This window comes from Danio aesculapii, chromosome 15, assembly GCF_903798145.1.
Source record: "Danio aesculapii chromosome 15, fDanAes4.1, whole genome shotgun sequence".
NCBI lineage: Eukaryota > Metazoa > Chordata > Actinopteri > Cypriniformes > Danionidae > Danio > Danio aesculapii.
This window is the reverse complement of record NC_079449.1, coordinates 44,295,832-44,311,298: the sequence shown is the minus strand read 5'-3', so window position 1 is coordinate 44,311,298 and position 15,467 is coordinate 44,295,832. Positions and strand designations below refer to the sequence as shown.

The 15,467-nt window shown below is 36.8% G+C and overlaps 1 protein-coding gene across 1 annotated transcript; it reads left to right on the top strand.

Annotated features, from left to right (window-relative positions):
* The first annotated feature begins 10,948 nt into the window (after positions 1-10,948).
* Positions 10,949-14,926, top strand: taar12m (trace amine associated receptor 12m). Its single transcript, XM_056473116.1, has 3 exons — positions 10,949-11,922; positions 14,368-14,432; positions 14,910-14,926. The coding sequence occupies exons 1-3, from the start codon at positions 10,949-10,951 to the stop codon at positions 14,924-14,926; spliced, it is 1,056 nt and encodes a 351-aa protein (XP_056329091.1).
* The last annotated feature ends 541 nt before the right edge of the window (positions 14,927-15,467 follow it).

The window sequence follows — 15,467 nt, the reverse complement described above, 5'->3', positions numbered from 1 at the left end:
TCGGAGGGTGCAGGTGGAGTTGAAGGTATCATTGTGTTTTTTTTATTTTTACCATGAGCTCTTTTGTCTGCCTCTGTTATGTGAAAACAAAAGAAAATCAAATAGCAGATGGAACTTTGCCAAACTCCAATGCTGCAGCAGACAAAGAGCAAAACTTTTTCGTGGGTCTGGTTTAATGTGGGGTGAAGACTGGTGTGTTTCAATGTGTGATCGTTGTTTCAGATCGTTCACCTTTGTGTGTGTGTGTGTGAGTTTGTGTACTGGTTTTGGTGGTTTACAAGGATGTTTTCTTGTATAACGACATGGGTATGACCTAATTGCACTCTATTATGGTGAATTACAGGGTCATGTCACTTCAACTACTTAGGGTTAAGGTTAGGGTTAGGGCTAGGCCATATAATAAGCGTTTTTTACAGTATGAATTATATTATGCCTATGAAGAGTCCCTGTAAACCCCCAATACCAATGTGTGCATGAGTGTGTGTGTTGGTTTTGGTGGTTTACAAGGACATTTTTTGTTTAATGATATGGGTATGACCTAATTGCACTCTATTATGGTGGATTACAGGGTCATGTCACTTCAACCACTTAGGGTTAAGGTTAGGGTTAAGGTTAGGCCATATAATAAGCGGTTTTTACAGTATAAATTTTATTATGCCTATGAAGAGTCCCTGTAAACCACCAATACCAATGTGTGCATGTGTGTGTGTGTTGGTTTTGGTGGTTTACAAGGACATTTTTTGTTTAATGATATGGGTATGACCTAATTGTACCCTAATTATGGTGGTTTACGGAGACAAGCTACTTCAAACACTTAGGGTTAAGGTTAGGGCTAGGCCATATAATAAGCGGTTTTTACAGTATAAATTATATTATGCCCAGAAAGAGTCCCTGTAAACCACTAATACCAATGTGTGCATGTGTGTGTGTGTTGGTTTTGGTGGTTTACAAGGACATTTTTTGTTTAATGATATGGGTATGACCTAATTGTACCCTAATTATGGTGGTTTACGGAGACAAGCTACTTCAAACACTTAGGGTTAAGGTTAGGGTTAGGGCTAGGCCATATAATAAGGGGCTTTTACAGTATAAATTATATTATGCCCATGAAGAGTCCCTGTAAACCACCAATACCAATGTGTGGATGTGTGTGTGTTGATTTTGGTGGTTTACAAGGACATTTTTTGTTTAATGATATGGGTATGACCTAACTGTACTCGAATTATGGGGGTTTACGGAGACAAGCTACTTCAAACTATTAGGGTTAAGGTTAGGGTTAGGGCTTGGCCATATAATAAGTGTTTTTTACAGTATAAATTATATTATGCACATAAAGAGTGCCTGTAAACCCCCAATACCAATGTGTGTGTGTACTGGTTTTGATGGTTTACAAGGACAGTTTTTTTGTATAATGACATGAGTATGACCTAGTTGTACTCTATTATGGTGGTTTACAGATTCATGTCACTTCAACCACTTAGGGTTAAGGTTAGGGCTAGGCCATATAATAAGCGGTTTTTACAGTATAAATTATATTATGCCTATAAAGAGTCCCTGTAAACCACCAATATCAATGTGTGCAAGTGTGTGTGTGTTAGTTTTGGTGGTTTACAAGGATGTTTTTTGTATAATGACATCGGTATAACATAGTTGTACTCTATTACAATTGTTTACGGGGTCATGCAACTTTAAACACTTAGGGTTAAGGTTAGGGTTAGGGCTAGGCCATATAATAAGCGTTTTTTGCTGTATAAATTACATTATGCCCATGAAGAGTGTCTGTAAACCACCAATACCAATGTGTGTCTGTGTGTGTTAGTGTGTGTCCTGGTTTTGGTGGTTTACAAGAACATATTTGTATAATGACATGGGAATTACCTAGTTGTGCTCTGTTATGGTGGTTTACCGGGTCATGTCACTTCAACCACTTAGGGTTAAGGTTAGGGTTATGGTTAGGCCATATAATAAGTGTTTTTACTGGATAAGGAGTCCCTGTAAACCACAAATACCATTGTGTGTGTGTGTGTGTGTGTGTGCGTGCGTGCGTGCGTGCGTGCGTGTGTGTGTGTGTGTTGATGTTGTAGTTGGTAGAGATGGTAGGTTTTTTTTATAAAGGAGCCAAAACATTAAAAAGTTAATATATAGAGTTGAAGTCAAAATGATTCGCCATCTGGTGAAATTTTAATTCTTAATAAACATAATAGTTGTAATAACCAATTTCTTATAACTAATTCCTTCCGTTTTTCCCATGATGATCGTACATAATATTTTGAAGACTTAACCAGGTTTTTATGTTAATTAGGGCAAGTTTTATACAGGCGAGTTATTGGATAACAATGATTTGTTCTCTAGACAATCGAGAGAAATGTGGACCTTTAAATAGTGTTTAAACAATTCAAGCCAAACTAAAAGAAATAAGACTTTCTCCAGCAGAAAATATATTAAAAGAATTACTGTAAAAATTTCCTGTTAAACTCCTCTTTCACAGGAGGGTATTGAATGGGATTGACTAACTGTTCTTTATGTCAACAGCTGATTTTTTTATATTATTATTAAATTCTCCAGTTTTGAGTATCACTTTTTGATTACTGAAGAATGTATGATTGCTCACAGATCTATCTATGCTGAAGTCTAATTCTCCATGTAGACTAAATCAACGTGTGTGCCCTGTCTCTCATGTGAGCCCAGCATTATTTCAGCTGTCTTCTTGCTAAAGTACAATTATAGTTTAATCTGGGCGGCTGCTGCCATCTGCTGGCTGTTGTACCAAAGGACTTTTACTATGAAAAAGCCTTGACGCATTCACAGTGCTCGGCATATACGAGTTCACCCCTCACAAATCTCTCATTTAAATGAATATTTCTATAGGAAGCTTTACAATATTATATCTCTGCATATAACGGTCCAAAATTAGCAGCCCAAACTTATGTTAGGGAAAAATATTAAATAAAAACATTAAAAATCGCAAAATTCAAGAGAATTGTTTAAATTTTGTAATTTGTATTTTTTCCCCAATGTTTCACATGAATTTAAATGTATTGTCTTTCTATTTCTAAAGATGTTCAGTGACTAAAATATTATTTTAATAAATATCTCCCTTTAATAAATCTGTTATGTTCAAATGCACCAAAACATATGACCTATATTCACTGAGAAATGGAAAAATATATACATTTTTAAATTGGGGTGTGCTCATTTATGTTAAGCACTCTACATTGAAATATTACTGCTTTTAATTTGTCATACCTTTATTTATTTATTTATTTATTTTATTTAATTTATTTATTTATTTATTTTATTATTTATCTGATTTAGTAACAGCAAATATAATGCCCGAAGTAAATGTTAATAAATTGGTAACAATTTTTACAAAATAAATAGGTGACCAAAATTAAATAAAATAATTCAATAAATAAATAACAATAGTTTGTGTGTTCTTTAACTGGAAATTAATTATGCTGTTAACTAAGTCAATGTCATCAGTTTGCAAAAATAAATAAATAAATAAATAAATAAATAAATAAATAAATAAAATGCTGGGTATTTTTAATCCAAATCATACAATTTTATTTACAAAATAAAAATAGGTGACCAAAATATATATAAAAAAATCAAACAAAAAATAAATAAATAAAAATAAGTACGTAAACAAATAACAATAATCTGTGTATTCTTTAAATGGAAGTTAATAATGCTGTTAACTAAGCCAATGACATCAATTGACAAAAAATGGGTTATTTTAATACAAATGTGGGTCAAATATGGACAGCCCCATGTATTATTTTAAATATTTGAATTAAAGTTTTATTCCACCAGTTAGTTTTGTACATAATTGACTCGAATTTAGGTTGTAATGCTTTTTTAATGTGCTCTTCTAACCTGCCACTAACCCTACACATCACAGTGACCTCACTAGCTCCATTGAGTATATTGCTGCTGCGCAGTATGCCAGATAACGAAACAGATTTTGTGCCTGTGTGACAAGATGAAAAGTACTGAAATTAATTTTGTAAATAAAGGTTATTTGAGTAACATATCTGGTTCAATTGGCAAATTAATGTGTTTGTTTTTTTTTTTGTTCCCTTAAATAGCAGTAAAAAAATTTTTGCTAAGGGTTTTCGCTTAAAATCTTTTCATACAGCTGCTGAGACATATATGTATACACACACACACACACACACACACACACATCAACAGTAACGGAAACTTCCGGTCTCATTCACTTCCATTCATTTTTAAATGTTAAAAACAGCTCGTTTTGCAGCTTGGTGTGCAAACTGATATTTTCTTATTATATTATTCTACTTTGTCTGTATTGTAATGCAAACACTTGTTTGTAGAGTAAGTAGTTTGACCGTTTTTTGCCGTTTATTATTTCTAGTCATTTCTCCCATACGCACCTGAATCGGAAGTTCTAAAACACTCGCAAAAACGCGCGCACTTCCGCATTCAAGAATAAGGTCAACATGCCAAATGTTTTCAACTATTTGGAAATAACAAGCAAATCACAATTTTAACCAAGCACATGAACCAGGAACACTGCAAAAAATGAAATCTGAAAGGAAATTCCCGCTTAATTTTGACAAACATATTTCTGAAAACAAGACAATATATATTTTTTGCTTGTCTAGAAAATGTTAGCTATTTGATATTAGATATCTGGACTAGAAACAAGACAAAAAGGTAAGAAAATATTTTTTGCCCTGTCAATGAATTCGCCTTACAATGGTTTTCCACTTTTCTAATAATATAACCCATGACACCACAAATACTCTAGCTTGTTTTTATGCATTAATTATGGAACAGAGTTATTCTTGACTGTTTGCAGCTGTTATTGCATTTAATTTGTGTTCACTGTTTAATGAATCTAGTGAACCATGTGGCAATGTATATAAATACAGTATCTCTTAGATTTGCAGGCCATGTGCCATTATTGTTTTGACATTATTATTGTATTGTTTATCGCACTATTGAATTAGATCTGTCGATGATACAATACAGCTCTATTTTTTGCTCATCTGATTTGACTCAAGGGTCAAACATTTGGCTCAAACTTCATATAATCTCAGTGAAAATGAGTGTCATTTTATAAATAAGGTCATTATAAGTCAACAATAAGGCACCATAAGTAAATAGGCTGATGCCATACTGATGGATTATTACTGAAGTGGTTGTTGTTGTAATCTAATCCCAATGAGTGACAGTGTTGTGAAAGGGACTTCTGGTGTTCACACGTTTAGATTTTGAGTCACTCTTTCATTAAAACTGAGAAATTATAACTAGTCACATGGGATCATATGTTGAAAACATTGCGTCTCTGCAGAGTACAGTGTACGAGGGGTTTGAGGAACACACACATGCACAAACGCATACAGATACTGTTTATAAAAATAAATATATACATTTTGCATCCTTTTAGATTGATAAACCTTATCTGATTTGTTAGTTAAACAATAATTAAACAAGTAAGAACAAGATGTAGGTAATATTGTCAATGGGTTTAAATGATCATTGATATCACAAGCAAAACGTGTTGTCTTATTTTAGAAAATAGTATGCCAAAATAAGTGCTAATTAAAGATTAAGTCCTGCTTTAATCTGCTAGCATATAAAGTCATGATGTCAATGCATTTTAGATAATCAATTCATATTAAATTTATAAGAAACAGGATTATGTATATTGCAATTAAAAAAAAATCCTTCTCTCACTTAGATGTTTTGTCCAGCCTGATCTCACGTGAAAACGTAAGTATTTTATGTTTTGTCAGTTTAGTGGCTAATTCGTACGAATTCGTACGAGTTCAGTCGTACGAAATTGTACAATTTTAAAAAGGAGGCGTGGCACCTAACCCCACCCCTAAACCCAACTGTCATTGGGGGATGAGCAAATCATACTAAATTGTACGAATTAGATCGTATGAATTTGTACGAATTAGCCACTAAATCAAAAAGTTACGAATTGCCGTGAGATTGTGTTGGTTTTGTCTTGTTTCTAATCCAAATATCTCAAAAGTCAAGAAGCATTTTGTAGACATGCAAAACATAGTGTCTTGCTTTAAGAAATAATGTGCCAAAATTAAGTGCTAATGTTAAAAATAAAGCTTTAATCTGTTTGCATATTAGTTTTATCAACCTTTTTTCTACTAATAAAGTTACTTCTTAAAAGAAAATCAACTGTTTACAGCAGCAAACACGCACACAAGTTTCACTTAATAAACAAAGTGATTCTCACTGCATCAGCAGCTACAAAGTTGTGGCCTTTAAATAAAGAAACATTTAACATTTTTGTCAATCCTTGACCGACTCAAAGGTTCTTATCTCCAGAATTACGGTGACGCACAAAACAGAAAGCGCACAAATTCCAAATCAACATATTATTTGCTGCACTTGAGTCCTCACTCCTTTCCCTTAATTCAACCGTGATAGTACGAACTGGTCATCAGAGGAGCAAAATGGGCAGCTTCCTCTTTCCATCTCCTTTTCTTCAGGGCTCCGTCAAACACCAGCTGCTTCAGGCTGTCCAGGAGGTCTGCCTACAGCAGGGAGATGTGGACATCAGGAACTTTACCTTGCTGACATCAGAGGCCTTTAACACCTGGAGCCCCTCAGCCTAGTTGAGAAGGAAAGGCTGGGTTGGTGCTTCGTTTTTAAACTCTACAAAACTCAGCATGAAGTGCCAGCTCACTGACTGCTTGTCATATCCATCTGCAGTCAGGGAGATTCCCAGTCTTCCAATGACCCAAAAACAATTAAGGTGGAAGACCGGGTCTACCTTATTTGTCACCTACCTAGAGGTGACTGAACCCACTGCTGCTCACCCAGCTACCACCCTGGCTGCAGCGTCACCCTCTGAGGTACCCGCAACAGGCACTACAGCAGTCCCGGAGGCGGTGGAGCACACTGCAGTGTCCAAAGAGGTGGCCTGCTCCTAACCACCAAATGCACGTAAGTGTAGGAGGAGAAGGGGCTCTTCCACCACAACGGCTTCAGATCCAGAGCACCCACCAGTCTTGGCTCCTGCCCCAGAGCGCAGCTCAGTGCCTGCTCCACCTAGGCTTCTTGCCCTGCCTGAGCCACCCAGGCTTCTTGCCCTGCTAGCCCCAGCTCAGCTCCATGCCCTGCCAGCCCCAGCCCAGCTCCATGCCCTGCCAGCCCCAGCCCGGCTCCATGACCTTCCAGCCCCAGCTCGGCTCCTTGCCCTGTCTGCGCTGCCCAGGCTCCTTGCCCTGCCGGAAACCTTGCCCTGCCTGCACCACCAAGACTCCTTGCTCTGCCGGCCCCAGCCCAGTTCCTTGCTCTGCCTGCACCACCAAGACTCTTTGCCCTGCCAACCCCAGCCCGGCTACTTGCCCTGCTGGCTCCCCTCAGGCCTCCAGCCTTGCCTGCTCCCCTCAGGCCTCCTGCCTCATCTCCCTAACCGATCCTCCCTGGGTCACCATTCTGGTTCCGCCCTGGTGTGTCCCTGTTCCTCTCTGGACTGTCCCTCTGGCTCCACCCTGGGCCACTACTGGGGTTCTATCGTGTGCTTGTGTCCTGCGTTAAGTTTAGTCTTGTGTTGGTGTGATGTTTAGCTTGTGGTTCAGGTTTACATGCACCGTGTGCTTTAATGTTGGTTGTTAATTCGTTCTCCTTAAGTTTTTTGTTTGCTATCCTGTGCCAGTTTGTCATCTTTAATCGCCTTGTCCAGCCCTGCTCTTCCCTGCCAGTCCAGTCTAGTTTGTTTGTTATTTTTTTTGTTAATGTTTTCCCCCTTTGGGTTGTTTTTGTTACTTTTTATTTTATTTTCTAATAAAAACCCACATTCCCAGCTGCACTTCAGTCCTCGTTCCTTTCCCTCAACTCAACCATGAAAGCATATTTGTACCTGTCCAGCCTGATCTCACGAGGAAACGTAACTATTTTATGTTTTGCCAGTTTAGTGGCCAATCCATACAAATTCAATTGTATGAAAATGAACGATTTCTAAAAGGAGGCATGGCACTAAACCCCACCCTTAAACCCAACTGTCATTGGGGGATGAGCAAATCGTACTAAATTGTGCGAATGGCATCATACAAATTAGCCGTTAAATAAAAAATGTACAAATTGACTTAAGATGGCGTTGACCTGTCACGAGTATTACCCACCAGACTCCCTAGAGGGCACTCAAGCTATACTCATGATAATTATGGGATGTGTAGTCTGGATGAATGGATGGAGTGCATAATTTAATTAATTGTTTTTTTTCTTCGTTTTTTTGTCTTAATTACATTTTTATGTCGTATTTTTTCCCTAACATATTAATTTGGATAAACAAATTTTGGACTATGATCTTAAGTTTTGGTTTTGGTACTGACTCAAGTATATGTACATAAATACATATCATTGTAAACCATCCTATAAAACACAGGTGTCAGTTCCAGTTCCTGGAGGGCCGCAGCTCTGCACAGTTTAGTTCCAGCCCTGCTTCAACGCACTTACTTGCAGGTTTCAATCAAGCCTGAAGGACTCAGTTAGTTTGATTAGGTGTGTTTAATTAGGGTTGCAGCTAAACTGTGCAGAGCTGTGGCCCTCCAGGAACTGGAATTGACACCTGTGATATAGAATATATGAATTTAAAAGAGAGATCTGTGAGGGTTGTACTCATTTATGCTGAGCACTGTATTTACTTTGATTTATTTATAGTCACACTTATGGTGAGTTATATTTGGTTTAGTTGGGCTATTTTTTTTAAAAGACACCATCTTTGTTCACTCAAATTTTGCAATACCACATAAAAATTGCTAAATGGAAACAATTAAAAAACATGCATAAAAAACGAATGTGCACAACTGAGTAGGATAAACTTTTTATCCGATACGAAAAAAAAATGTGCATAAACTACGATGTAAATGAATTTACGGAAAAAATTGCAGCACGCACATCAAAAAAGTCTTGTGATTTTAAAACAAAGTGTTGTTTGGGTCTTTCTTAAATCCCTCTTCCAAAGTCTGTCCTCATGTTATGATTATCAGCGATCTAGCTGTTGCAGATCGTTAACAGACTACAAATTTGCTGTTATGGACTACAAGGTCCAGTCATGCACCACACACTCACACCGGTTCCTGATCCTGACTGAATACTCACACACAGCCAGAGGATTGTCAAAGACTGATTACATGGACTATTTATACAGCACACACACATATCAGGGCTGAGTCTTGTTTATCTGTCTAGTTAACTTTATGACGTGATTTCCTTGCCTTGTCCTGCCATGTACCGATCTTTGTTTGTTTGTTTACATTGCTTGCTTCCTGCCTGTATTGACCTTTCATCTGTTATTTGACTACGACTCTGGATTCCCTATGTGCATCTGTTTTCTCCAGTGTTGATCATTGCCTGACCATCCTGTTAACAAAACTTGCATCTTGAATCTGCACTTCCTTTATCAGCATCTATCTTGTGATACCTCACAATGCTTCAGTATTATTATTATTCCCTCCAGAACTGTCTTGAGCATCTGTCTGCGCTCCCAAAGAGTGGCCTTGCGAAAAAGACGTCGCACATTAATAATGTTTTGTCTTCATCTTCTAAGGTGCAAATACTTTAATATATAAGAAAAAAGGCCCACGTGCCTTCTCATAATGCAGCAAACTTCATTTAACAAGTGACGATTTTGTTCTCTTTGACTCAATAGATGAAAACGTTGCTTTATTTGCAAATGTTTTATGTGATAATCCAGTTTTGCAATTTACTTGCGTAATGTATCGCACAAAAAAAAGTGATATCTCTGTTTATTTCACGTGATAAACAACTACAGTACATACAAATTTCCCAAATGATGTTGAACAGATTCAGGAATTTTTCACAGTATTTCCTATAATATTTTTTCTTCTGGAGAAAGTCTTTTTTGTTTTATTTCGGCTAGAATAAAAGCAGTTTTTAACTTTTAAAACACATTTTAAGGTCAATATTATTAGCCCCCCTAAGCAAAATTAATTTTGGATTGTCTACAGAACAAACCACTGTTAAACAATGACTTGTCTAATTACCCTAACTTCACCCTAATTAACCTAGTTAAGCCTTTAAATGTCACTTTAAGCTGAATACTAGTGTCTTGTCATCATGGCAAAGAGGTATTAAATGAGTTATTAAAACTATGATTAGAAATGTGTTAAAGAAATCTTCTCTCGGTTAAACAGAAATTGGGGGAAAATATACAGGAGGGCGAATAATTCAGACTTCAACTGTACATGCCAGAGGTTGTCAAAACAAAAAGAAACATGAGTCACTTGTATAATAATCATTAATAAATAGAAATGTACATCCGCAGTGCTTAACTATAATTAAGGCCAGCTTTCACTCACTTTTAATCAAGTTTATTATGTGTGTCCATGAGATAAAGTTGTTGTTTTTAATTCTGTCATGATAATCTCATGGGTTCAGTGTGTGTGTGTTTTTTTTGTAGCTACGGGTTACACACACACACAGCCTGAGTGGAAATAGCAGAAATCTGAGAGTATATAAATCCTCAAGACCGAGCAGCTCCGAGTCAAAGCTGTATTTGATTCACATTACATTGTTTAGCAAATGAATGAACTATTGTTCACATTATATCTAATTCACCTTAAGTGGTTTAGCAAACTAATATGCCGTTTTGAAGTATTGTACACATTACTCTTAACAAAAAAAGACATCTGTTGTCTGCTCAAACTTGCTTAAAACGAGCTGAAGCATTGCAATTCTTGAGGTTTTTTGGGGGACAACTTAATTCTTATATGTTCATTCCTCTTAAGTTTGTACAAACTATTAAGTTCAATTCTATGTTGACCCAACGCAAACTGATTGTGTGTAACCCAGCATTTTTACAGTGAATATTATGTTAATGTTTGTATACTTGCTATGAGAGACTTCTTCTTTTTATACTCTGCATAACAACTGAGTGATTTGTGTGTGAATCCCAATGATGGTTTTCAATCTAGCAGACAAAATGACAGCAAACGAGACTGAGGTGTATGCTGAAAATGTGTTTCTCTGCTTTCCGCTTCGCCTGGACTCCTGCCTCAGTGCACAACGCCTCACTGCAGTGAAAGCGGCTATGTACATTTTAATGCTTCTCATTATTTTCCTGACAGTTTTCGGCAACCTGCTAGTCGTCGTCTCCATCTCGTACTTTAAACATCTCCAGTCTCCAACTCATCTGATCGTTCAGTCTCTGGCAGCATGCGACTGTCTCCTGGGATCGTTAGTCATGCCTTATAGTATGGTGCGATCTATTGAAGGGTGCTGGTATTTAGGAGACACTATTTGTAAGGTGCATTCTAGCTTAGATATGACTTTATCAATATCTTCCAAAATGCATCTGAGTTTAATATCCATGGACAGGTACTGGGCCATCTGTGACCCTTTAATGTACAAAACAAGAGTCACAAATTATAGCATAACTGTGTTTATTATGTGTGCATGGCTGTTTGCTTTTGTGTATAGCTTTTCCATTGTGTTTTCAGAGGTGAATCTGATAGGTCTTGAACTGCTCGTCTTACAAATGTCCTGTTTGGGAAGTTGTGTACTTTTATTTAACAAACCCTTGGCTCTTGTTTGCTCAGTTCTGACATTTTTCCTCCCCGGTGCTATTATGAGCTCTCTGTATGTCAAGATCTTTCACGTTGCGAGCAAACACGCAAAGGTTTTATCAGAAAGAGTCTCTGTGTTGGAAATTAAGACCCAGACGTATGCGCAGAGAGAAAGGAAAGCAGCCAAAATAGTGGCCATTGTCGTAGGTGCTTTTTTGCTGTGCTGGCTGCCTTTTTTTGTCGCCACTGCTCTCGATCCCTTTCTCAATTTCTGGACTCCGGCTGATGTCTTTGATGCTTTGGTTTGGTTCGGATATTTTAATTCCACCTGTAACCCCTTGATATATGGCTTTTTTTATCCACGCTTTCAGAAGGCATTTAAAATCCTGATGTCGACTTTTATGTGTGGATCCAGCAGCTCCAGAACATTGACGTTTGAATGAATCTGTTGCCTTAATCTGAGCGACTGGGTTAAGAAAGGAAGTATTGATTTTCACTGTATATTGAATCACCGCATTTTCATTACACTCATTACAACAAGCAACCCTTAAAAATAACCCCAGTTGTCCCCTTTTTTGCATAATTGTATCTTCTAATGCTGAAATAAATGAGCTTTTACAGTTTTCACATATTTAGGGAAACTGATTAGTGCAATGTTTGACTTGTTGGGTAAAAAAGAGAAGGAAAAAGGTGTTCATTTGCAGGGTGTACTGATTGTGAAGCTCCATCAGTGTTGCATGTAAATTGGGTCCCACTTTATATTAAGTGTCCTTAACTACTATGTACTTGCATCAAAAAATAAATACAACGTACTTACTGTGTTCATAATGTATTTGAGAACATGTGGTGCTCTTGAGTGTGGGTAGGTTTATGGACAGGTTTGGTGGTATGGGTAGGTTTAAGGGTGAGTTAAGGTGTAAGGGATGGTCAACAATATATGTACAAATGTAATTACACAATTTAATTACAGACGTATTTACATACAGGTGTTTAATCAAGCATAAGTACATGTATTTACACAATAAGTACATTGTCATGAATTATTAACTTTGGGCTAAGTATCTAGTAGTTAAGGACCCCTAATATAAAGTGGGACTGTAAATTAATACACTAATAATCACACAGTAACACTAATCATGCATATCATATGTTTATGAAACCATTTCTATTAATATTTTAAGATTGTACATAGAAAACTGACTGAAAAATGTATCAATTTACTGTTTAGTTAGCAGTGTTCATTTATGATGTATCCATATAAGTAAGCTGACAACTAACTTAAGATTAAAATAAAATCGTGTGCTGTTTTTAGTGTTTCGAATTCAAAACTAAGTTAAAATCATCACAGATTGTCATTAGCTTTTACAGTTCTCAGTTTTAGTTCTTAGTTTATTAGTTTTGGGGGTTCTCATAATGTTGGCTGTAACCCCTTGATATATGGCTTTTTTTATCCACGCTTTCAGAAGGCATTTAAAATCCTGACGTCGACTTTTATGTGTGGATCCAGCAGCTCCAGAACATTGATGTTTGAATGAATCTGTTGCTTTAATCTGAGTTAAAAAAGGAAGTATTGATTTTCACTGTGTATTAAATCACTGAATTTTATTAAACTCATTACAAGTAACCCATGAAAATAACCCCAGTTGTCCCCTTTTTTGCATAATTGTATCTTCTAATGCTGAAATAAATGGGCTTTTACAATTTTCACGTATTTAGGGAAACTGTTACCTGTTGGGTAAAAAAGACAAGGTGTTCATTTGCAGGGTGTACTGATTATACGGCCCCATCAGTGTTGCATATACTGTAAATGGATACACTAATAATCACACAGTAACACTAGTCATGCATTTCATATGTTTATGAAACAATTTCTATTAACATTTTGAGATTATACATAGAAAACTGACTGAAAAATGTGTCAAAGCTTTTGTTTACTGTTTAGTTAGCAGTGTTCATTTATGATATATCCATATAAGTAAGCTGACAACTAATTTAGGATTAAAATAGTTAAAATTAAATAAGTGTTTGAATTAAACACATTTAAAACAAAGTTAAAATCATCACATATTGTCATTGGCTTTTATAGTTCACAGTTTAAGTTCTGTTTTAGTGGTTCTCATAGAGGTGGCTTAAACCGCTTGTATCAAAATTGTATCAACGCTTGTGCGTTTACTGTTTAGCTGATGGGTTGCAGCTGGAAGGGAATCCTCTGCGTAAAACATATGCTGGATAAGTTGGTGGTTCATTCTTCTGTGGCGGCCCCTGATTAATAAAGGGACTAAGCCAAAAAGAAAATGAATAATCAGGAGAACAGTCTTTTTAATACAGAATAAATCCACTCTATCAAGGAAAATGAGAATATGTCTTGCTTTGAGAGGAAATATCCTCACGAGTTGGGCGTTTTTCTGCTTATTGCATTATGTAAATAAATAAATAAATAAGGTAACTAGAATAATGCACTTTTCAGAGTCTATCCATCATTGTTTCATCGCGCTATGTCCTTTACAAGAGGAGAGATAAGTGCCTCCATCTCCCCTGTCTTCTTTCGGACATGCTCTCATCTTTCTTATGCTGCCAAACTGGAGCTGGTGTAATTTAATTGAATGCGGCTATCTCAGAAATTGCCCACACGAGTTTTTATTGCATTAAGCCGCAAGCATGACCTGTAGAAAGCAAATGTTGCTGTAATTGTTTTATCTTCCCCTCTGTTGCTGTCCAATAAAAAAAGTACAGTTTATGTGTGTGGTAATAACCCGAAACGAACCGAAATCACTTGTGATGCTTAGATAAGAGATGTCTGCGTCAGCTACTTAAACTTTCTATTACGCATCTCTAGTTTAAGACATGTTGCCCCCACAAATTCAGCATCTTTAGTCATTCAGATGTTTTTAAAAGCTACAGGTAAATGTGGAATGTGATTTTTATCAGCTAACCATTGGTCCCGTTGGCATTTCTGAGTTTGCATGTTCTCCCCGTGTTGGCGTGGGTTTCCTCCGGGTGCTCCGATATCCCCCACAGTCCAAGCACATGCGCTATAGGGGAATTGAATAAACTAAATTGGCTGTAGTGTGTGTGTGTGTGTGTGTGTGTGTGTGTGAATGAGTGTGTATGGTGTTTCCCTGTACTGAGTTTCCCATCCACTGCATAAAACATATGCTGGAATAGTTGGCGGTTCATTCCGCTGTGGCGACCTCTGAAATAGAGAATAAGCCAAAGGAAAATAAATGAATATATGTATTTGAATAATTATATCACTTAATAAATTTAACAGGGATTAATATTTTAATGGTCAAAACATGCACAGTTTGTTAGCGTTAATTAGTGTGTATGCTTCTGGGTATCCATGCTCTGTGTCTGATGCCTGAGGTGCTTTTTCAGGGATGAAAGGCTTCTGATGAGGTGTACACTTCAGCCCGTGACAGCTGTATATTAATCTACAAAACTTCAGACAAAGCATTCTCTCTCTTATTGTCTCCCCGCTCTCCCCTATCCACTCTCTCATCTGAAAAGCACTACAGACCCCAGGGTCCTACGCATCCGCCTCGGCTACAGGACATAAAACAAAAAATTTGTTCACTTTAAGGGCTTTAGTTCTTTTGAAGCCTCACCAGCTGGTTTACCTATCTTTTCAGACTTTTTACTTTTTAAGTTGTACCATATTGTGACATTTAAACAGAACATCAGCACTTCAAACCAATAACTGAGAGATGAAACGGAGGCATTTTAGTTTGTGAAAGCTTTCAGTGTGCTTGGAATATTATAAACATGATCAACTTCAAACAAGCTTACATATGTAAATAAAACGAATTTAATTCAATGATAAAAAAATAAATACGCCAACCTGATTTCACCAAATAGGAGATGTTCCTGGATTTACTTATTAACCTTGATCTTTCATGGCATAGATTCAACAAGATACTGGAAATATTCCTCAGA

Excerpts from the sequence above, each read along its gene's own strand:
- taar12m (XM_056473116.1), top strand. The coding sequence starts at position 10,949 with ATGACAGCAAACGAGACTGAGGTGTATGCTGAAAATGTGTTTCTCTGC. Across the intron at positions 11,923-14,367 it reads AAGGCATTTAAAATCCTGAT|TTTAAGACATGTTGCCCCCA; the intron begins GTCGACTTTTAT and ends ACGCATCTCTAG.